Source organism: Aptenodytes patagonicus, chromosome 1 (assembly GCF_965638725.1).
Source record: "Aptenodytes patagonicus chromosome 1, bAptPat1.pri.cur, whole genome shotgun sequence".
Lineage (NCBI taxonomy): Eukaryota > Metazoa > Chordata > Aves > Sphenisciformes > Spheniscidae > Aptenodytes > Aptenodytes patagonicus.
In genome coordinates, this window is record NC_134949.1 from 168714032 (window position 1) to 168736798 (window position 22767).

At 38.1% G+C, this 22767-nt stretch overlaps 1 protein-coding gene across 2 annotated transcripts in view; it reads left to right on the forward strand.

The window, feature by feature from the left end:
• The window catches only part of ABCC4 (ATP binding cassette subfamily C member 4 (PEL blood group)), a 160150-nt gene that overhangs the window by 41766 nt on the left and 95617 nt on the right, over positions 1 to 22767 (forward strand). For both annotated transcript variants that reach the window (XM_076362161.1, XM_076362151.1), the window contains exons 12-19: positions 821 to 915; positions 1022 to 1108; positions 11604 to 11700; positions 12809 to 13024; positions 14993 to 15133; positions 16543 to 16580; positions 16943 to 17043; positions 19819 to 19965. In XM_076362161.1, coding sequence (XP_076218276.1) covers positions 821 to 915; positions 1022 to 1108; positions 11604 to 11700; positions 12809 to 13024; positions 14993 to 15133; positions 16543 to 16580; positions 16943 to 17043; positions 19819 to 19965 — 922 coding nt within the window. The remainder of the gene's footprint in view (positions 1 to 820; positions 916 to 1021; positions 1109 to 11603; positions 11701 to 12808; positions 13025 to 14992; positions 15134 to 16542; positions 16581 to 16942; positions 17044 to 19818; positions 19966 to 22767) is intronic.

Here is a 22767-nt window from a genome sequence, read left to right on the forward strand (position 1 = left end):
GCATTTAAAAAAAAAACAAACCCACTTCATATTTGATGGTAGATTTGCTTTCATAGTTTTCTTTCAAATTCATGTATCTTATAAAAGCTGTGAATAAACTTTCAGAATATGTTTTATAGCTTAATCTAAAACTTCTGTATTTCCTGAATAGGAAATACAATAATATGACATGGAACACTGTATAATTTTCTCCTCTTACTCATAGTCCCAAGCCCCGTAAATTAGCCAAATTTGTGTGATGAATGTTGTGGTTATTTCTCTTGGATACATTGCAGTAAGAATAAAAGTAATGCAGTTCTTAGGGACATTGGCAAATAGAAGATAATTTACTGATAATAGTTAGTTCAGTTTTATTTATTGTGACAGCTCATTTTGTTCTAGTAAAAAATAATTAATTTACTGTTATAATTCACAATTTTTAGTTTGATTTTCTGAATCACCAGCAAATATTCCTTGTAACACTAAGAACAGTGGTGCACTTTCCTCTGGCAAAGCTGTAGAAAAAGTGAACTTTAAGATCTCACCTATTTTTCCTGCTTTCTTAATTATCTTTTGCTGAAGATACAAAGTCATAAAGTAACTGTGGATATTTCATTTAGTATGAATCCTTGTATTTTAATGTGAGACAATAAGTTATAGAATCATAGAATAGTTTGGGTTGGAAGGGACCTTTAAAGGTCATCTACTCCAACCCCCTTGCCGTGGGCAAGTTAATACTTTTCAAATAAGAAAATGTTATGTTGAAGCGCCTTTTCGTTCTTTGAAGTTAGAATGATTTAAAAAAAAAACAAACTTGCTATCTGTTCTTTCACGTTCACAGGACTTGGAATTATTAGCAAACGGTGACCTAACAGTAATAGGAGATCGTGGAGCTACACTGAGCGGGGGACAGAAGGCCCGTGTAAATCTGGCCAGGCTAGTGTTTTTTGCTGTTTCTAAAATTTACAAATTGTCAGACTTTAGTGACTAAAGTAAACAAATGTAAGACTTTGTGATACTGACTTTTCTTTAAACCTTCTAGAGCTGTGTATCAAGATGCAGACATCTATCTTTTGGATGATCCACTGAGTGCGGTAGATGCTGAAGTTGGAAGACATTTGTTTGAAAAGTATGTTACTGCTTTATTTTTCATTTAAAATACAATTGTTATCTTCTAATTCCTCATAGAAAACCTTGAGAAGGCATTTTTGGGGAGAATGATCTCTTCACAAAACTTAATGCATTCATTTTCTGCATTTATTTTTCCTCTATTTTATGTATTTGGAAGACATAGTTTTTTTTCCTCTGTGTGTCTTTCATTTTGTTCTTTTTTTTTTTTAAAGCCCTGTAAAAGTCTGTTTTAAAGATATTATAATTAGAATTATTCTTAAGGGAATATATGCCATTTTCTGGAGGAAAATGTCAGATTTCATACATGAGTATTGGGTTTTAGGGATATTAGTACTGAGTGAAGAATAATATGGGGTGGGATTTTAAATCACTTCTTAGTTTGCTGCAGCTTTATTTGAGTAGTAATAAGCACTTAATTCAAGTGGCTAAAGAAGAGGACAGAACTCTCAGATTCTTGAGTGATTTTTCATTTTGGTTCTTGAATGGTTTAAATTTCTCTCAGGTTAGGTGAAACAGGGAACCATGGCCTGCAGAGTAGACTGTGGAGAGCAGAAATAGAGGAAAAGAGAATGTATAAGCTTACCATGAAAGAGAGATATCGGACCTTTCTCCATTCCTGAAGAAATAGGAGAGTGTTCATTGAAGTCAGGTTCCCTTCTCAATAAATTTCCTCTTCTCCGTCTCTCTCTTCTTTCACACTGCCTCATCTACGGCACATAGTTAGTATGAGAATAATCCAGTTATTCCCAGCCAGTGTTTCGTCCTTGCTTATTCATAGCCTGCGGCTCTCAGTATCAAAAGGTATAATCTAGAATTTATTAGCAGTAGAAGGAAAAAATTCCATTGACTGAATTCAGTGGGCTTTGGTTGAAGCCTTAAATGAGAGTGTTTTCTTGAGCATACATCCTTTGAATTCCACGCTCCAAATACATGAATTAATTTGGTTTTACTCTTGTTCCCTCCTCTCCACCCCTAGACAATCGTAAAAACTTGTCTTGCAGAAATAGTTGTAGAATTTGCATTGACTAGCATTGCATGCATGTTCTTTTTCCCCATGCAGGGGAGCTTTTAGTATCTAAATTTGAAGATTGTACATCCTACTGATGTTTGCAGTTTCAAATCTGGAGATCCCTCTGAAACCCCATCAACATTTTGTTTTATTTTATTGATTTCTTCAAACGGCTACTGTTTGTTTCCATCAGCCAGTGTGGAGTAAGAGTTTTATGACGCATAGGCTTTATGTTCATTATTCTGTGCAGGATCATTTTCACCTGCCACGACTGATAGGTGGAGTTCATTACTTCTGTAGTTCACATACTCTTATCAAATTCCTTTAATGCCTGTTGAAGCTATCTAGGCTTTAGTTGCTGCTTTTCTGTTTCTGCACAAGATCGCTCTACAACTCCAGCATCTGACTATGTCAGTGCCTGAGTTCTGAAGGTGCACCCACCTGAGCTGTTAACCTGTCTCTCCCTTAAGTCTTACGGTCTTTTCACAAAGAGGAAAACAGGAAAGTACAGTAGTGCCTTGCAAAGGAGGTCAGGTTGCCTCTTCAATTTATTCTATGTTTTATGTGAGCATTGGGAGCATCTACATCCTACTGCAAAACTGGAAGTCTGGATTTTTGTATGTGCAAAACCATAAAGGAGCTAGAAACCATTGCTCTGCGAGCACAGCATATGTTTTGCTGATAAATGTGTGGAGATGAGGAGGAATAAGGAGATTATCTCAGAGAATTTGAAACTGAGAAAACTAGCTAGGGTTCTTCCTTTACTTTCATTTACTCTTCCTCCACCACTCTAGATCAGTTTGAGTGAAACACATGAAAGTAGAATGAAAGCATTTTGTGGAGAAAATGGACTGGGTGGAGTAGTAGTAGCAGCAAGGAAAACTGAGCAATGCCTCCCTGTTGAAGATCTTAAGGGAGGGATATTTTACAAACAGAAGTCTTCTGAGGCCTTCATGGCAGCTATAAAAGGTGCTGGGGCTAGTGGGGAGAGTGTTAGGTTCTGTAGCTCGCTTTGAAAAACAAGGCAGGGCATGTTCTTTAATGCTTCCTGAATAGTACTAGAAATGTGGAGAAGAGAGAGAGCACTTGGGCATTTCTTAGAACATGGTGCTGAGGAATGTCCGAGACACCACTTCATACAAGCTGCCCCCAGGAGTCCAAACCGCGAGGCATAAAACAATAGACAAGATGGAAGAAACAGGGGGTTATTTAATGAGAATCTGAAATGGGTATTGTTCAGTTCACTCTTTTTTTTTTCCTTGTAATTTTATATTAATGTTTTAATTTTTTTAGAAGTGTCTAGTCTATGTGTTTACATCTAAAGATAGGTGTGTTCCTAGTAATTCCCCGAAGCTACTGTCTGTGGATGGCTGGTTCATTACATTTGCTGCTTCTCCCTATTCTGTTCAGCTACTGCAGTAAACAGTTTAAAATATATAAATACTTTTCAAATGAGAAAGAATGCGAGTAGCACAGCTCCAGTGGGAAAACAGTCCACAATATTATTAATAAGGGATTGCGTCTCTTTAAGAATTTCTCCATAACACAGACAAGTTGTTCCGTGGATGATGGAGCAGATAAAGTCAGCTTTCCAATGAATTCCTGTCTCCTGGTCGATTCCTTGGGGCCTAGTAAGGTATAAACTGGAGATTCCCTATATTTATGTTATTTGTAGCCTCTTTTCCTGTGAGTTCTCTTGATAGTTAACAGTAGGCATGCTTCAGCGTTTTCCCAATGGGGGGGCACCAGTATAGTTCCATGTTTTTGTATATATTTGTGTGTGTATATGAAAATATGCATGTATTTTTATATATATATAAAAAAATAAAGATAGCTTTTCGTTAACTTTTAAGGAATGTGGTATTTTGAGACCTCTAGTTTTGAAATGAGGGACAGCCATACAGATATGGTAGCACATTTCCTTGTATGGCGAAGTTTGGAATAGCCTGTGATGTTCTAAGAAAATCATTCAGTCGTGCTTGGATCCCAAGAAATTTCCTGCTCTCCCTGTGCATCTTTGTAAACATTTCTATAGATTATATGGTTTCAGATGACCTTTGGATAGAAATTAAATTGTGTCCCATCAGTGATACTGACTCAAAAATGGTGTTTTTAAGAGTGAGATTTATATTCCATCAGTCTATTGAGAGAGGTGTTCTTCTCTAGGTATTGTTCTTCCCTTGTATCTTTTGCAGTGACAGGAGCTGTGTGCCAGTCTCAGTTGATGATCAGCCTGATTTCTTTCTGTTCCTCCACTGTGCTTGTGAGAGTAGGCAGAGTTGCAGGACAGTTTGGGCATCTTTTAAAATCGCACCTAAAGTTGTGATGTTACTTGGGAGTGGTATGCACAGGTGTATCATTCCTACTATCAAATAGAATTCTGCAAATCTTTTTTTTTTTTTTTTTTTTTTTTAGAAGGAAGCTGTTTTGAATGTATAGTCATTTGTCTTTTCTCTCTCAATTTTGCCTCTGGAACTAGATAAAAGCTGCAGAAAAAATCATGGCATTTATCACAGCACAGTAATGAACTTTAGCATCTATTCAGATGGAACACCTTGGTACTAGGTGATGGCCTCCCATAGGAACTCAAGGGACATGTAACTGGGCAGTGGGTCATGGGATAACCATATGTTGAGGCTGACCAGAGAGTCACTTGGCAAGCTGACCAGGTGTCCTGAAAGATAAAGTCTCTCCATTGCCATCTGAGGTAACTGAGCATTCATCTGTAAGAGGGGGAAGGGAGCAGGCATGATTTTGTAGCAAAGGTGTCCCTTGTAATTGCAGAAAAAGGTGAGAAAGAATTGAACTGACGGCAAAGGAGAGCAGGAAATTCTGTCATGTGAAGTGCATGAGTTGAGATCCTGAATTCCTCAGTGCATTCTTACCTAAGCCCCAGAAGTGCTTGAGGGGAGGAGCAAAATGAAGTAGGGAAAATGAGTAAAAAGATTTTTTTTTTTTTTTTTTTTAATTAGATATACAGATCTGAATATTTACTTTGTGTGTTTAAAGTAATTTGATTTTTGGAACCCTTAGGAGTCCATGAATGCTTCCAGTCTCATATCTCTCAAAGTGGGGTATGCTTGTAGATCTCCTGTAACGTTGGAACTTAGAGGAAAAAGTGCTGTTATGGTGGTGTCAGTAATTAAAAGCAAGTGGAGCTCATCAGTCCTGTAAAACTAGCAGATAAAAGCTAGAAGGTCTCATTTCTGTAGAGGGATTACAGACGCAATCAGTGTGTCAGAGGAACCAAGCAAAGATAACCCTGGTGTGTACTTGTCAGTGCTGTGTTTAAAGGCATATACGTATTACATGCTTTGTCCACTGATGACAAGTGTACAGGGGAGTTGGTGCGTAAATTTAAGCATTTCACTCTGCTCCCTTTCAGGTAGGATCTCTCTAAATCAAGGATATCTCTAAGGCTTCCTACTTTGTGTTTCACACCAGGTCCCTGCTCATTATGCCTCTGATACCACTGTGGTGTTTACAGCCCTAATAAGAAGTACTGGGCAAACTTGAATGCTGTGTACCTCTTTTTTGTATTACAGGTGTTGCTCTTAAAAATATATTAGTTATACCTTTACATTTAGACCATACAATTGAAATTCCTTGAGCTTCGTTGTGTTTATTGTAGGGAATACGTTTAAAAGGTATGAATATGTTGGAGTAATGTTGCTTGGGGGTTTGGGGTTTTTTTGTTTGTTTGTTTTTTGTTTTTTTTCCAGAAAGTGAAAAGCACAAGTGTGATCACTGTACATTGTGTGTTTTCAAACTGTAAAATTTTACAGTCTTTGTCTCACAGAAATGTGTGTGGTTTTGGTTGTGGTTTTTCTTAAATCACACGATATAAAAGCAAAAAAACCCACTTGTAGAACCCCAGTGTAGTTGTGTGCTTTAGTGATCTGTGGGTGCAGTTACCAAACAGTATTATGAATACTAAACCAGAAATGGGCTCAAGAGGGAGGTATGCAAATTCATGTAGGAAAAGTTCATGAAGAGCTACTTAAACACTAATATCTCTGGCTCAAAAAGTCCCTAATATATGGACTCTGGAAGCTGGAAATGTGTACCAAAGGAAGCATCCCTGTACGTTTGCTTATATACTTTCTCTAGCCATCCACTGCTGGCTGGTGCCCGGGACAGGGAGATGAATTTTGTGGACCTTTATTTTGTTCCAGAACAGTTGGTCCTTACACGTTAGCTCGGTGGAGGCTGGGACTTGTCATGAGATGGAGATAAATGGTTAGGAAGGTAAGCATAGGAATAGAAGCAGCATAGTAGAAGTAAGTATACTTTTTTCATCTCTGGCTAACATATCACACCCTTTTTTTTTTTTTTTTTTTTTTTTTTGGTTCTGAAATTTTGTAAACTTCGAAATGTACAAAAACAACTGCGGGATTGTTCTCCCTAAACCACTTTAAATTTAAAGGGAAAGGAGAGGAAAGCGAATGTAGTAAGTAAATTAATATAACAAAGGCTTTATGCCTGTGAGCACTTCTGCATGTGCTTTAATTTCATTTCAGTGGTTATTTCCATTGAAATGAATATAGGTATTAACTAGAGTAAAGTTAAACTTTCATGTGAACTTCCAAAAAGGAGAGGCAAAAAGAATGGTAAGGAAGAAAGCGGAATCATTAAAGAACAGACACTTTGCAGAGGTGAAAGCAAGCTGGTTCTTGGAGATAAAAACTTAAAAAAGATTAAAGAACAACTTGTCTCAAAGAAAAGAAAACCTGATGGGGAAGGAAGAACAAATGAGGATTTGTACGCACAAAAGCGCCAAGACACTGTCTTTGCATAGAGGAACACTGTGTTGTTGTAGGCCCCCTTCTGAGTAAGCGTGTTCTGCTGCATGCTCTGCAGTATCAAAGCTCAAGCTATTTTTTTTTTTAATTGTATAGAAGTTTGCTGTCAAAGTGCAATGGGTTTTTTAAATGGGTGATAGTATACTGTTACTTAGGTTTGTTAACTTAAAATATTGTTTGTTTGTTTTATTTTTGTCATATTGGAAGAGTGTAATTTTTGGAGAGATCTATCCTGAGTCTGGTATTCCTGATTATGAATGAAGGTCATTGATGCTACATTTTCAGGTGCTAGAAGGCCGGGCAATGCTTCAGGCAGTTCTGGAGACGGACAGGGATTTGGGAAGTCTTGGTCACAGGATGTGAATTAATAGATGCACGCAGCAGGGATAAGTGCAGAGCATTGACTCCATGAACATAAAATGAGCAGGGATCAGTAGTGCGGCAGTTTTATGGAAAAGGAGGTGCAGCTTGCGGTAGATCACAAATCCCGTATGAGTCAGCAACATCATGCTCTTGTTAAGGAAACTGCAGCCTGGGGTTTATGACCAGTACTGTACCTGGCAGTACAGGTAAAGCAATCGTCCTATTATGTTCTGTACCTGTTAAGGTCTCAACTGGAACAATGTTTCAATATTGTGCACTTCCAAAAAATGTAGACCAGCTTCAGACTCCAGTGTAGCCCATCAAGAACATTTGAGTGTCAAGGGGGGGGAGAAAAAAAAAGGGGGGGGGGGGGGGGGGAGAGAGAAAACTATTTCTCACTTAAAAGGGAGAAAAAAGGATTTTGGGGATTTATTTTTTGGGGTCTGAAGCTGAAAAAAGAGGCATGAAAGAGAGACACTTAATGTATAAAGGGACTGTGCACACAGGTATAAACTGGTCTACTGTCCTCCGGGAAGCAGTGGATTGAAATTGTACCAGAAGATGTAAACTTGGACTTTAGAGAGAAAAAAAAAAATTGTAATGGTAAAGGTAGCTTGCCCCTGGAATACATTTTCAAGGATGTTGAAATTCCTGTTATTGAGCTTAAAACACAACAAACATACAGAACAACCTGTCCAACATTTGTCAGGAATGGTTTAAGTTTAAATTGATTCTTACTTGGGGAATCCCTTACTTGGGATGCAACTTTCATAGTCCCTTCATCCCCGTTGCCTTGTACTTCTGGGTGTGTGTGTGTGTCTGCGTGTGCTTGTGTATTTAATAAATGTGGCAATGGCGACTGCATTTTGTGCAGTAATTCGTCCTGCTGTCATGCATTAAATGTGCCCACAGTCTAACTGACAGAGTATGCCTGTCAAGAGAGTATTGGAGAAGCACAGGAAGGTGAATTTTGTGGGGTTTTAAACAACACGTAAAAAGGTGGTGGCAGTTCTGGGTGTACTCCAGCAGACGTCTGAACCCTTGGACCGGGTGCGTCCCCTGTTGAGGCAGGCTTTCCCTGGATTCTCTGCATTGTCAGTGTGAAAGGGAGACACTGTCAGATGGTGGTTCACCTAGAATTAGGCGGTTCACCTAGAATTGGTGGTTGCTTTTCTTCAGCTACACAGAGTAGTATTTCTAAAAGTGGATGTGAGATGAAACAGCCTTAGTGAACCAGTTGAAAACATAAACACTTAGGGACTATTTGGGTTTTGTTTTCTTTTTCAGTTCTAAGACAATACCAAGTTTTCACTAGTAAGAATTCAGCGAGCTCTGAGTTTTGTGCCAGCCCTTTTATCACATTCGGCTTTGCTGAGCCTGTCTTTGAACTCTGGTTTCAGTCTTCTGTGGCAGCCAAGGCACTGTACAAACTTAATGCTTACTGTAAACTGCAGAATGGATATTGTCAAATGGGAGAGAGAATATTTAAAAAAACCCAAACAACTAAAAAAAAGGTTTCAAACATAAAGCTCAAGTAGTTTGATGTTTTGAAACAGACGTTAAGTATATACTTAGTATTTTACTAGTTTTGCAACTTCTGTGATTCATGATGATACAGTATCTTAAATGGCAAAATTTTCTAGTGAGCTGTCTGAGCAGTGAGTTGTTTAACTCGGTAATAGATCTAAGTATGCACTCTTTGTTGCGATTTTTCCTCCCTGTGCTCATGCCAGTGAATTGTGACAACAATTTTTCTACTCACCTGTTATCAACAAACTGTTCAGCTAGCTTCTTTCTACCCAGATAGACATCAAATCGAGAGTTGGGTTTTTTTAGAAATTATCAATTGAGTGACCTGATATATCAGTGGAAATTTATATTTCTACAGAGGTCATTTTTGCCTTCTCTCCTGAGATCAAGATCATGCAGGATGCTGTGCTGACAGCTCTGACAGTTCTAGTTGGTTTACTGTGATGCTGCGAGAACCCACTTTTTTTTTCTCTTCTCTTTTTTCCCCTCCAAATGCAAACTTAAAGTGCAGTGGGCTCACTGTGACTCAGGATCAAGATTTAAAGGTTTTCGGCCATCGGATTTTCTAGTGGCTAGTTTGTCCCAGTAAGCTGTTAGACATACATCTGGCACACAGAAAATTCAGTGATCAAAGTGGTATATAGGCTGTGGGACTATGTAAGGGAAAGCTAGATCTCTTTATGGTGAATACCTGATATATTCTCTTTTGGCAGCTTTCTGCTAGGCAAGTAAATATCCTGTAGCCTCTCTGATCTTTGTCCAGTTCTCTGGATAGGTTTTGCTGAAGATTGTTTTGTTGTGTGTCTTCAGCTGGTGTTTTAGTTGCCATGTGGCTTGTTTCAGTGACTGGTCAGAGGGTGGACAGTAACCACACCAGAATAATACTCCCACGAAGAGCTTGGTGTATAAATAGTTGCAACTGTTCAAATAGTTATGCTGCTGCAAATACCTTGATTAATTGTTATCTTGGCCACCTAAGAATGACATCATGGGTTTATAGTTGCTTCTTGAATGTTGCATAGCAAGCAGATAACTTTCTCAGGAAGAATGTTGCTTTTAACTTAATTTTACTGCACAGTTTATTTGGAACACTATAATATACTTTCTGCGTGTAATTATGCTGACTAATACTAGTATTAACCACTTTATAGTACTCTACTTCCTACGGTCTTTGTAGGAGTGATAAAATAGATGTTAAAAGCTGTGCAGGGAGTTAATTGGATATACAACATGAATGTATGAAACACAGTAAGCAATATGGTATCATTGCTGTTAAGCTCATGTTCTTTTTCTGCCTTACTCCCCTTACTGCTTATTTGCATTTCTGCATTGAATTTGTACTATTGAATTGCTGTGGTTTTGCTTGTGTTTTTTTGGAGAATGGGGAGAGAGAATTTGTGTGTGTGTGGTTTTTTTGTTTGTTTTTCTTTTGTGATGAGTGCCACCCTCCTGTGTCATGTTAGCAAATGGGAGTTAAGATGTTAGTGAAAATTAGACCAACAGGAGTGGATCTGTGGAGAAAAACTCACGGTGCCAAGGTCTCCGTGCAGTTCAGAAGGTTCTGCTTTGAGCAGGCTGCAGCCTGGCCCTGTGGGCTTCATTCCTCATCAGCTGAAAACAGTGATGAGGGGTGCTACCAAAGTATGTGTGTTCCTGCTTGGTTTTGTCTAGAAATCCAGTTCATGGGCCCCAATACCACTCAACAGTATGAGCAACAGCAGATTGAGTTTGAGACAACTGGGAGACGATCTTCAAAAAGGCACTCCTGATCCCAATGGAAAATGCTAATGTATACACCTTCACTGGACACTTCAGTTCTAGGCAATATCAGTTTTCCTTGTTTTCTTAAGATAGTGAGTAGCTGAGAAAGGGGCGTCCTCTTGAAGGGTTTGTCTCCCTGCTGTGTTACTGTGGGGATGAAGGCAATGAGAGTGTTGGATACTCAGTTGTGTCTGTGCTGTCCCTGTTGTACATAAAGAGCATGCTTGCAGACCTCTGCACTTGCAAACCGTTGCTCCGCTGTTGGTGTTTTTTTTTTTTTTGGCTCTGGCAGCCTTTCAGGGCTCTGCTGAAAAGGTACCAGATATCTTTTCTGCTAAAACTGTATGGGATAGAACTGCACTTGCCGACTGGTTCTGGTGTGCCCAGTCCCTTCTTCACTTCTCTCTCCAAATCCCAAACTTCTTGGGAAGGCTCTAGGGTAAGCAGGTAAGGTACTGGAGAGGAAGGTAAGCCCTGATTCCATGGGGAAAGGTCAGAGATGGTTGAAGGATCTCGCTCCTCTACCTCAGTGCATACCTGGATGTAGCACAGATCAGTACTGTTTACTTCTCCAGAACTCTCAGTGGCTCACTGTTACAGCTGCTCTGAAAGCTCATCTCAAGGAAGTTACTTTTATTGGCTGTATTTTTCTGTAATTGTCCACAGCGCGTTGCCCTGCTTTCTCGTTCCGTTAGTTTAATTTTTGTTAAATACCCTCTTTGCAATTCAGCTTATGATGTGTATATTTGATAGGAGGATGTTTAACACAATTTTAATGAAATGTTCTTAAGATATTTCCTCCTCTTTCACCCCAGACCAGAAATATGAAATTTCTTTTCCCTACCTTAAAAACTTATGAAGTTAAATAAGGAACATGTTTGTTAAGTGTAATTTTTATGTCTAATAAACATGGGCATCTTTTTTCCTTATTTTAAACTGTGTAATTGAATAGAAGACGTTTTCCAGAAATAGTCAAAATGTTTTAGGACACTCCATTTTTTTTAATTAATTTTTCCATCTCTTTGCAGGTGTATTTGTCAGGCCTTGCATCAGAAGATCTCTGTTTTGGTCACTCACCAGTTGCAATATCTCCGTGCTGCAAATCAGATTCTAATTTTAAAAGATGTAAGTGATTTCAGTGTCTATGCTTTTATCTCACTTACTTTCTAATTATCCTTTTTAATCTAAGAATGAAAAACAACGCCAAACCAGTTAATGATTTTTATTTTTGGTTTGTAAATGTATTTTCTGTCTATTAATGACCATATATAATTATTAATGAAATAAGTTGATTTTTCTTAGAATATCTTCCCTGAAAAATCTGTTTCTGAATTTTATCATACATGTATGTAATCTTACATATTGATTTTTATCTTACTTATGTATAATATACTGTGAGAGAATTACTTATTTTGAGACTATGTTAATGCTTTGCTTTTATTCTTGTTTCTTACACTTTTGTGTGAATTAAGAACTATGTTGATTTTGCAACCAGTCCCCTTTTTAAATTAAGGCTGAGAAATGGTCACAGATACCTTTGAGAACGAGCAGGCCTTCAGCGAAACTCATTCCTTCCAAGCTTCGTTGTACTAGATATTCACGGGAAATGCAAGAACTTCAGCTAGTTTTTGTTTGGGTTTTTTTTAGGGTTGGGTAGTGAAGTACTTCAGATTACTTTTGATGCATCACAAAGTTGCAAAAAAGGACACTAGCCGTCTTTTTCCTCCCATTCAGATCTCTTTAAAAGTTACAGTAGCTTTCTAGAAATGAGTTTGTGATAGAGCTGTAAGAAGTGTGGAAATGGTCTGTGTTGCTCCTTGTAGAGCTCTGTGAGGACCAGAAAATTAAGCTGCTGTTTACCCTTAGCCTGGAGTAATATAAAAAGACTGATGGTTATGCATGTAGTTCAGCAGCTTGTCCTAAAGCTGCATGGCTGTCTCCCACGGCTTCTCCAAGGAGGTAATTCTCACCTGGCTGTAACTGGGACTTTTGTCATCCCGTTTGTACGCTTCTTAGCCTGGTTAGCTGCTGGAAAGGGACTGGTTAGAGGGTGAAGAGCTTGTTTCTGCTCTTGTAAATGAGGAACTGATAGTTAGAGGCTTCAGCTCAGTTACTGCAGTGGGATGTGTGCTCAGCATCTGCAGAACCCCAGAGGCAGCAGGGATAGGTAGGAAAAACTGTCCTTCTACAGAAAGCGTATAATGAAGATAATCAAAGCTTGTATTAATTGTAGGGTAAAATGGTGGGGAAAGGTACCTATTCAGAGTTCCTGAGATCTGGCATCGACTTTGCTTCCCTTTTGAAAAAAGATGAGGAGGTAGAACAGCTGTCGGTTCCAGGAACCCCCAACCTGAAGTCTGCCCGGAGCCGAACCTTCTCGGAGTCCTCTGTCTGGTCCCAGGATTCTTCTGTCCACTCGCAGAAAGATGGAGCAGTGGAACAACCACCTGTGAGTGCTCAAAGGATAGACGTGTCTCAATTATTGTCTGGCTGTTTTTTAACTTGAACTGCGATAAGGGCTTTCCCTGCTGCATTTGAATTTCAGGGATTGTTGGATTGCATTAGCAGGTGAGAGCTCGCCCACGGTGGATCTGCCTACCACTGTGCTTGGCTGGCAGTCCTGCCACCTGGGCTGCAGAGGGCAGGCATCCCACGGCTCTGCGCTGTTCTGTTCAAACCCAGCAGAGTGAGTTTGTTCAGGTTCAGCATCAGATCTGCTGGATGCAGGAAACATTCCTATAGGTGTCCAAAGACACTGCACTGTGCTTCCTTCATCCTGTCCTCTGACAGTGGTGCTTTAAAGGGGCAGTACCACTATATTGGGTGGGTTCTGTCTGTTCGTGCAGTGCTGAGCTCAAATTAATACTTTCCCTGAAATCCTGAGCTCTGGGAAATGCATGCAGAAGCTGTGGCTTTATACAAAGTCTACATTTGCATGGCTGGCATTAACATACACACGTGATCTCGAGCTGGCCCTGAGGGGGTAATGTTGGGACACCACTGCATTGGTCTCCCCAGCCCTTCTGTTGGTGAAAACAGAATGCTTTGTATGGTGCCAGCTTGACTTCCAGGTGCCTTGTTATCTCTTGGTCTGCACAGTGCAAAAGCAGCCGCAAGGTTTCTATACCAGAGGTGGCCTTCTGCAGGTGTGCTTGCATTCACGCAAAACGGCGCAGGAGCCCTGTGACCCTGCTAGACCTGTGCTAGCACTGCATCCATGGAACACATGGAACAAGTAATCCCTGTGTGTCCCTGATGATTGTCACCTTTATGCTATGGGTATATATTATTTCTTTTTCTTTTCTATAATAGAAAGCAGTGAGATAAAAAAAAAAACAACAAACTACAGACTTTTGTTTTTCATACCTTTTTGGAGGGATGGTTTTATGCCCAAAAGCAGTAAACCAGTACGCTTATCTGATGTTATTAATGTCCCAGTAGTGACTCCAGTATTAAATCCACAAAGGCGTGCCAAGCTTTTTAGCAGCATTAGAGCTGTTGGATTGTGGGGGGGGGGGGGGGGGCACTGGAGAAACAAAAAAACAAGATAGGCTTCTCTTCTTTTATAGGTGAGTAGGTAGGATTTCTCCTTTCACATCTGAGTCAGGTCTGTTGATTCCACTGCTCTTGTACAGCCATGTCTGCTGACAACAAAATCAAGTGTTACACGTCCACTGAACTGGCACTAGTTTTTCTATCACATATACTGTAAAATAAAAAAAAAAAAAAAAAATCAGAATTTTGTTCATTTGAATAGTTCTTTTACCTTCTTCATGCCTATCTCATTTTTTCCTTTTCTGTCTTTCAGTGTCCCCCATCCATTGTTTGCTTAATATGATTTCTCATTTGTCATTTTACTTGTTTTGTCTATTAACAGATGCTTTGTTGGTACTTACACGGAGGTGATTAAAACTTTATGGGTAATTTGTTACTCTGGGCATATGTTGATTGATTTTGGTGCATACTTGCAGAAGAGTATTTACTTCAAATACTTTTCTGAAAAGGAAAGGTTGCACACACTTCCATTCTGAAAACAGAATCTTTCCCGAGTCAAGGCCTTAGTTTCCAGAGCTATTACGACTGAAGGTAGTATATAAGAAAAGAAAAACCTGGTTTAGTGGTCAGTTAGAGTAAATATTTCTGGCTGTAAGTGAAGTCATGTTACATTTTGTGATGCAATGCAAAATAAAACCCTGACAGTGTCATTTTGCAAAGTAGATTTTTCAGTATTACTGCACTGAGACTGATTTTTTTTGTCAAAGCTATAGTTCCGATATTTAAAGGCTTTATATGTGTAATCACTTTATCTCCTTATTTAATTGTTTGGTAATTCTGAACCATGACTTTCAAGTGGCTTAGTCTGAATCTGTAACTGCAAGGTTGATGGTTTTTATTCTGGGTTGTTTTTTTTTTTCAGGCCGAAAATGCACTGGCTGCAGTGCCAGAGGAGAGTCGCTCTGAGGGAAAAATAAACTTTAAGGTTTACAGAAAATATTTCACTGCAGGAGCAAACTACTTTGTGATTTTTATACTTTTAGTATTCAATATTTTGGCACAGGTAAGTTGTCGGGAGCCACAAACAATATTGAATGTATTTTGGGTTTACCTTTTTTTTTTTTAGGTCGGTTTGTTTTTTGGGTTTTTTTTTTAGTTTTTAACATAGTGTATGCTTGTTACTGTGATGTTTCATCTCAAATGTTTGGGAGCGTGGTGTTCTTTAATAATTTTGTAGTATACTCAATCGAATTTTATATATCAGCATGGAGTTTTGGTACCGTATTGAGAGGTCCTGCATTGATCCTTATTTCAACAGTTTTAATACTTCAATAAAATAATTACTTTACTGGCAGCGTGACACAGAAATTATAAGCCAGTCTAATTTTTGGAAATAGAGAACAAAATCATAAGGTGTATAAAGTAGTGTTTAACAAACCTGAACAGTCAGTATGTTTCCAGTTTAGGAGGGTAAAGGGATTTACTGGTTATGGGAGGACAGAATCTGACAGAAGTGTTAAAAGAAAAGCTCGTCTGCTGATAAGTGCAGGTTTTGAGAAGGCTAGAAGGAGGGTCACTGTTCAGCAGAATAAGAAAGTGAGGAAGAGGATAGGCAAATAGTGTGTGTAATGCAGACCGTAGCAGGTATGTAAAAGAATTTTTAAACAAGGAAAATGATTTTGAAACTTACTGAAAGAAATGGTGAGCTGAGGAAACTGCATGAAGATAGCTTATTGCCTTTTTCTCTGTTTCCTGCTGAGAAAGCTTAAATTCATTTCATGGAAATGATTGGTCTTGGCTGTAAAAAATAGTCTATATATTTAGATATGTTACTTCCTTTTTGCTTGTCCTTGAATTTAGTCTGTTGGAAAGATAGCTGAGCAAGATCAAATCTCTTCAGTAGACCACCCAGAACTTTTAAATTCACGTGAACAGAGGTGTATTTTGAGATAAACCCTGTCACAAGTTTGTAGTCACCTCTCGGCACAGAAGGAAGGTGGCAGTAGGAATTTTTCCCTCCCTCTCTTCTCTCATCCTCCTTCAACCCTGTTTCTGGTAATTATCTCCCATAAACACAAATTTCTGGACTGGTAACATCAGAAAGTTTGTTAATCAAAAAGCATTTTGGAATATCTCTAGTAGCAAATTTAGGAACTGAAAAATGAGTTCTTTAATGTGCAATTAACATACATTAGGAAGCGCTACTATATTTTGTTTACTTAAGTGTATTGCTTTCCTTTTAGTTTGCTATCATGTAAGGTAATTTAAGGTAACTTCTTTCTTTGTAGAGGGTTCTAATGCACCTTCTAATGTGCTTTGCAAATTGCTGCTGGTCTTGAAAGACTGGATGGCATACTTTCCTGAATATGTGATGTTTTCCCAGAGAACATGAAAGAATAGCAAGGAAGTTTAATTTTCTAATGTTTTTTTCATTTTGTAACATGACTCTTGTATTTGCCTCTTTCACTCAAGGTGGCATATGTGCTCCAGGACTGGTGGCTTTCTTACTGGTAGGTTGATGATAATAACTGGTCGGTCATTTCTGCCTTTTCAGTCAAGTGCTGTTTGTCTAATAGAAATCAGTGTTGTATAGGTGGAGGTGGTGGTGGAAACCTGTTCTAGGAAACTTCAGAATATGGTTGATCTTTTTCTGATCTCCACTCATTTTGTGTGGGGAAAAAAAATAAAACTTTATGCTGAAGTGTAGCCTGTGATTGCTTCTACTCATGGTGTGATGCATGACGACAGCAGTACATGGGATCTTTTGAACTAAAGATTTCAACAGAGTCGAATCTAGAAACAGTTAAACACACTCATGAATATTTGCAGAATGTGATTTGATGATCGTTATCTTCTGTATGCATTTCCACAGGGCAAATCATCAAGAAAAGTTGAATGTCACAACAAATGGAAATAACAGAGCAAATGAGACTGAACATCTAGACCTTAACTTTTATTTGGGAATTTACGCAGGTAATTATACATGCACGTGTGTGTGTATCTAAAGAAGTATTTATTATCTGACCTATCATAATAAACAGTTTTGAGAGGTGTGAAGCAACACCAATGTGGGAAAATGTGATTTTTAGCAGTAACTGAATAATGTCTTAACAGATTAGGAGCCCGAGTCTTGCTTCCTGACTAAATTAATTGGAATAAATAAAATAAATCTAATAGAAGAAATAGGTTGAATGCAGACTCTTAATTTGCTTTGCCTGGATTTTGGAAAGTAAACTAGGAATTGAGTATTCAAAAAGTCAGTCACCGTAAGGTTGTGGTTATTGTCTATACTAATAGGTCACTGAGCTAAATCTTCAGTCATTATATGGATGGGCAAGAGGGATTAGAAACGGATCTTCATTCTGTGCTGTTCTAAAACTTGGCATGGCTACATTCCTTCTGAAGTGCCATAGCAAAAGAACCAGTTTTTAAAAAGCATCCTAGATGGGTATGCAAAGCAGGATGTTAAAAAACATTTCAATAGGTAGCCGTATGCTGCTAAATATCCAGAAAAGGGCATTGATCCTTGTATTCAGGCATCCAAACATCTTGAAATACTGCTCTGAAATGTAGTAAAAATTGGCATAGAAAAATCATGTGTAGAAATATGCTCTCAGACTCTGCTATTTAGCACTTCTAGTGATGTACAGTTTTGTATGGCATGGTAATTTCTTGATGGAGATGTAAATGATAGGTCTGAGAAAACAGGTGGAATACCAGAAGAATATGCATTGAATGTATTCAGAAACATCTCTCACGGGTGAGAGCATTTTTTTGTTTGAGGTTTTTTTGGGAATGCCACGTGATCGAAGTGCTTGACAGAAAACATTGTGCTTGGCCTGGGAAGCAACAATTTAGGAGCCAGATAAACTTGGCTCTTATTTTCACTGTGTAATGTCTTATTTCATGAGCTGTTCCAGTGCACCGCACAGTATGATTAAGTGTGGCAAACTTGGCTTTCTCTGACCATATAACCTAAACCACGTTACAGAAAATTTTATCCTTTAAGGCAAATTTTGTTCTAGATAGCAGAACAGCAAAAGTTACCTTTATATGGAAATGTTCAGATGGCTTAGTGAGATATTTGCAATAGTTGAACAGACAGCATTGACTTACCTACGCAAAATTGTAAGTGAAGTTGAAAAAGTTATAAAAAGATAGTACGTTGCATATGAAGTACATAATAATCTAACTTACTTTTTTCTATAACCTCTGAAACTGTATAAAATAATTTAACATTTTTATTTCTGATTCTCAATGTTTGGACAAAGAAAAAAATCACCATGGTAGTTCCTTTCTAGTCCTTGTTGTTTCTATGAGACAAAGATTTAGAAGAGTAAAATTTCTGTTAATGGGAAACCCTGTTGGCCAGAACTGAGGTACCAATTCTACACCTTTTCTATAAAGTGAGTGTACAAAGAGTCCTTGTCTCTCTCATACTGGGGTGGGAAGCTTGTAAATGGGGAAAGCAAAAACCTTTGGCGTGAGACAGACCGGATGAAGGACTTAAAAGTAAATCTCGTTCCTCCCCCTTCTGCCTAGCCATTAGGTCTTTTCAGGTGATTTGTTTGGTGAGGGTCATGCCAGCAGTTTCCAGTGGCTTCCAAACTTGAGTGAAGTTGTACAGAAATGTGTACAATGTGTACATAATGTGCACAAATATGTACAGCTGCGAGCAGACAAATGAAATAGCGATACCTTTTTTTGCATCCTGGGAGGATACAGCAGTAAGCCGGATGGAATAACTGATTGACTTAACCACATCATATAATTTAAAACCTCACTCTTTCTCACTGTTACTATATCTGTACCTGAATTGCGTCCAGTTTTAACCTGTCCTTAGAATAGGCAGTGTTTTATGTTGATAGTTAGGGTCTAACTTAAGGTTGTGTCCTCAAGGCCTGAGCATCTGGGCTTGTGGTGGCTATGCTTAGTTTCTGGAGCAGATCACCTGGAGCCTGGAAGCACTGCCAAATGTAAGCTTAGTACCTTCACTGTTCACCTTCATCGACTGGGAATTTGGGCAGCCACACTGGAGATTACACACAACAAACAGAGCAGCAGCACTCTCATCATTCTTTGTTCCCATCTTTTACCCTGTAGCACCCCTGTCTTGTAAGTGGAGATGTGCCCAGAAGAAAGACAAACAGTCTGCAGACCAATTCCCTAGAAGGGCTGTATTTCACATGGCGTAAGGGATGCATCTTATACTGTGTTAAAGAAATACACATAATTTAAATGATTTGATGTGGTTTACAAGGGGAAGAATGGCCTGAGTGGTTTGGGCTGATTGAGAATAACTCAAGGTTGTCTCTAAATAGCCGTGTATATATTACTTCGTTAATACCTGCTGGCGAATGTTGAATCTTCACAGTGACCTCTGCAAGCCACAATTATACACGGCACTGTGAAATGAATTTCTTAGCAGAGCTGTTATGCAGAAGGTTTTAATACAGATTTATTTCATGGGTTAACAGACATTTCCTACATTTCTATAAAGTACCAATTCTTTCAAACCGAAAAAGAGAAATTGTTTTAAATCAATGATATGATAGTAACTGAAGCTAGTGACAAATATAACATATCTATGTTCTGCGCTCAGTCTGAGTCCCTAGGCTTAAGTTTGGATTCTTGCTATATACAGAAGTCAACAAAATTTGTTTTTAGTTCAGTTTTATTTTTAAATTCTTTTCCTTGTGAAAGATCCATATCGGTATGCATGCTCTGTCCATGTTTTTTTAATTTCAGGTTTAACGGTGGCTACAATACTCTTTGGCATAATAAGAAGTCTTCTGGTGTTTCAAGTTCTTGTTAATTCCGGTCAGACTTTGCACAACAAAATGTTTCAATCCATTTTGAAAGCTCCTGTCTTATTTTTTGACAGAAATCCTATAGGTAAGTTTAATAGTAAAAAAACCTCTTAACATGTAATGTACCTCATTGATTATGTTAACTATGCTATTTCTGGGCAATTACGATTTTATAGTATTTTTGCACATTTGTGGGGGGTTTTTTGTTTCTTTTACTTAAAATCTTTGAATTTAACAGTGTGGTGTTTTTAAATTTAAAAGTCAGAATGTTGACTGCTTGTTGATGGTTGATCTTACTCTCTTCAAATGCAGTCTACAGAAAAATGAATTTCATGTGACTGGTGTTGTACATTGACCTGCTAGTTGCATTGCTGTTCTGATTCAGTTACACAGAGGTGTCTTCCATATGCTGAATGTATATGCATGCATATGTGGGGATGCCTTTCTCGTGCTTTTCTGTGAAAGCTTAACCCCAACAATTATTTGCTCTTTTAAAAAATACTTTTAAGCATGTGTGGTAATTCACAGTTTTGAGAAACTGTGTAGCTTACTATCGTTCCAGAATGCACAAAAGTGTAAAGCATGCAATTTAAAACTGTAATCCAGATCCTTATGCTCTTCAAAAGAAACAAGAGAGAAGCTGGAGCAGTGTGAAGAGAGTGGAGAAGTGGGGTGGTACTGATTTACTAGCCAGTTTTACACGAGAAATGGAAATCTAATGGTCTTCACTCCTTTGAAGAAAAGGAACATAGGTTTGTTCTCGTAGTTCCAGAAGCCATTTAATGATTGTAAGGGTATATAGGAATGGCTTTATTGTTTCAGAAAAATTAGTAATATTTTCAGGAAAAAAATACTCATGTGGAAAAGACGTTCATGTCCATAATATGATAAATGAAACATGTACAGTTTCCCCTTAAAAAAAAAAAAAAAATCTACACCTGCAGAAGTTTAAGGCTGTGTTTATGTGGTCTACTTGTACTGTGAGTCTGTGGTAGTGTAAATTCACGGCCACTGCAAAGGATTAGAAGTGAAGCTATAAGCTCAGGAGACAGGTTAGTGGAGAGCTAGTGAGAGCACATACATCAGAAGAAATCGTAGTACTGATGGGGTTTGTTGTCAGATAGGCAGGGATTTTCCTCTTCTCTCTCTCTTTTCTCTTTTTTTTTTTTTTTGGTGTGTGCAGCATATGCAGTAACTGTATTTTTGAGGGAATACATAATTATCTTGTAAGAATGGCCATAAACCTGGCTCATCATAGCAAACTAAGAACTACAGGGTAAACATCAGGGACACTGTAAAGTAATAAAACAGTTTGCTTTGTAACATACTGTGAAGCTCAAATTAGCAGCGCTTTGTAAAAGTGACATTCATAAAATCTGCCTATCGCTGGTATTCACACAGTTGTGACTTACAGATGTGTGTTTCTATTTATCAGCAGATATTTTATAATAGAAGATTAACTTCAGTGTGCATATATTTCTTTCCCTTCATCTTTCTTTTGGTCATGGTAGCATGCAAAGGTACTGCTGTTCTGATCTATACATCTTTTGAAAAAGGAAAAAAGAAAAGGGAAAAGATAACATGTGAGACCATGCTCTTGTTCAGAACTACAGCATGTAGCAGTTCTGAAATTGTTTTTAACATCTGTGTTTCATTGTCTGATTTATGTGTTTTTTTACTGTGTATTTATCTTTTAGAACTTCACATGCTATTTTTTTGCATTGGGGTGAGATTTGTTTAAGTGGAAGTCTTTTTTTTTTTTTTTCCTTTTTTTAATATGCCTTACTATGAAACTTGTACTAAAAATAAATTGAAATTATTAAAGGCTCCTTTTTCTAGGGTTGTGATTGCAATGGCCAAGCCAAACTATTAGTTATCATATCCCATATTAGCAAAGCTGATATTGCAGTGTCAGATATGTCATTTAAGTATCCAGCTGTTCTCAGTATTTGTGTGAGATCTCTAAGACCTTAGCAGAAGCAATTGCTGAACTGACTTTTGCTGTTTTATTTATCCAAAAATAATCAGCAATTAAAAAATGCCACGGCCAGTATTTTGAACACATGGTGATCCGTGTTCCAAAGTCAAGGAAGGAAACTTAAATAAATAGACATCCTAAGCTCTTGATAGTTCTTATTGGGAAAACAGACTAATGAGCAGCATCGGGGAGTTGACATTAGGAAATGGAAATATGTGGTGAATCATGACATGTCTGTCAGCTCCCAACAGTGTAGATCCAATCAGTCATGGTGAATAAATGAGATGACTTATTTCTAAAAAAATTATGCTTTGTGAATCAGTTTAGGCATAAGCCCAAGATCTCTCTTTACAGATTGCATTAGCAATATATAGGGGGGGAAAGGTTGTAAAGGGAATAGTAACGAGCATCTTACCCGGATGATAGAAGAATTTGAATGGATTTTTGGAACCTGGATTACATAGCAGAGACAGAAGAGGAATATAAGGACCCCTCTCCTTTCTCCCTTCCCACTCAAAAATATTTGTATGTACACAGATTTCACCTTTGTGTATTTTGGCATAGATCTAAAATAGTTAGATGTTACTACTTTAAGTATGTTTTGCACTGCAAGAACCTTATTAATAAATGACTGTCTCTTCCTTTCATAAGCACTTCACCTAACCCTATTGAGCTGGTAATCCTAAGTGACTAAAGCTTATTGTGTTATCCAGCATTCAGAAAGAATGATCAGATATTTATGACTGAAATTCAAATTTATCAGCAGATATCTATACAGCATCACTTAAACAGCTATAGTGAAAGCTTGATGGGAAGTTAGAGATTAAATGGTTGTATTTTGGGCTTTATTGCATCTGACTTGTCTGCATTTGTTGACAGAACTTGTTTATTTTTTGGAGTGTAGAATTT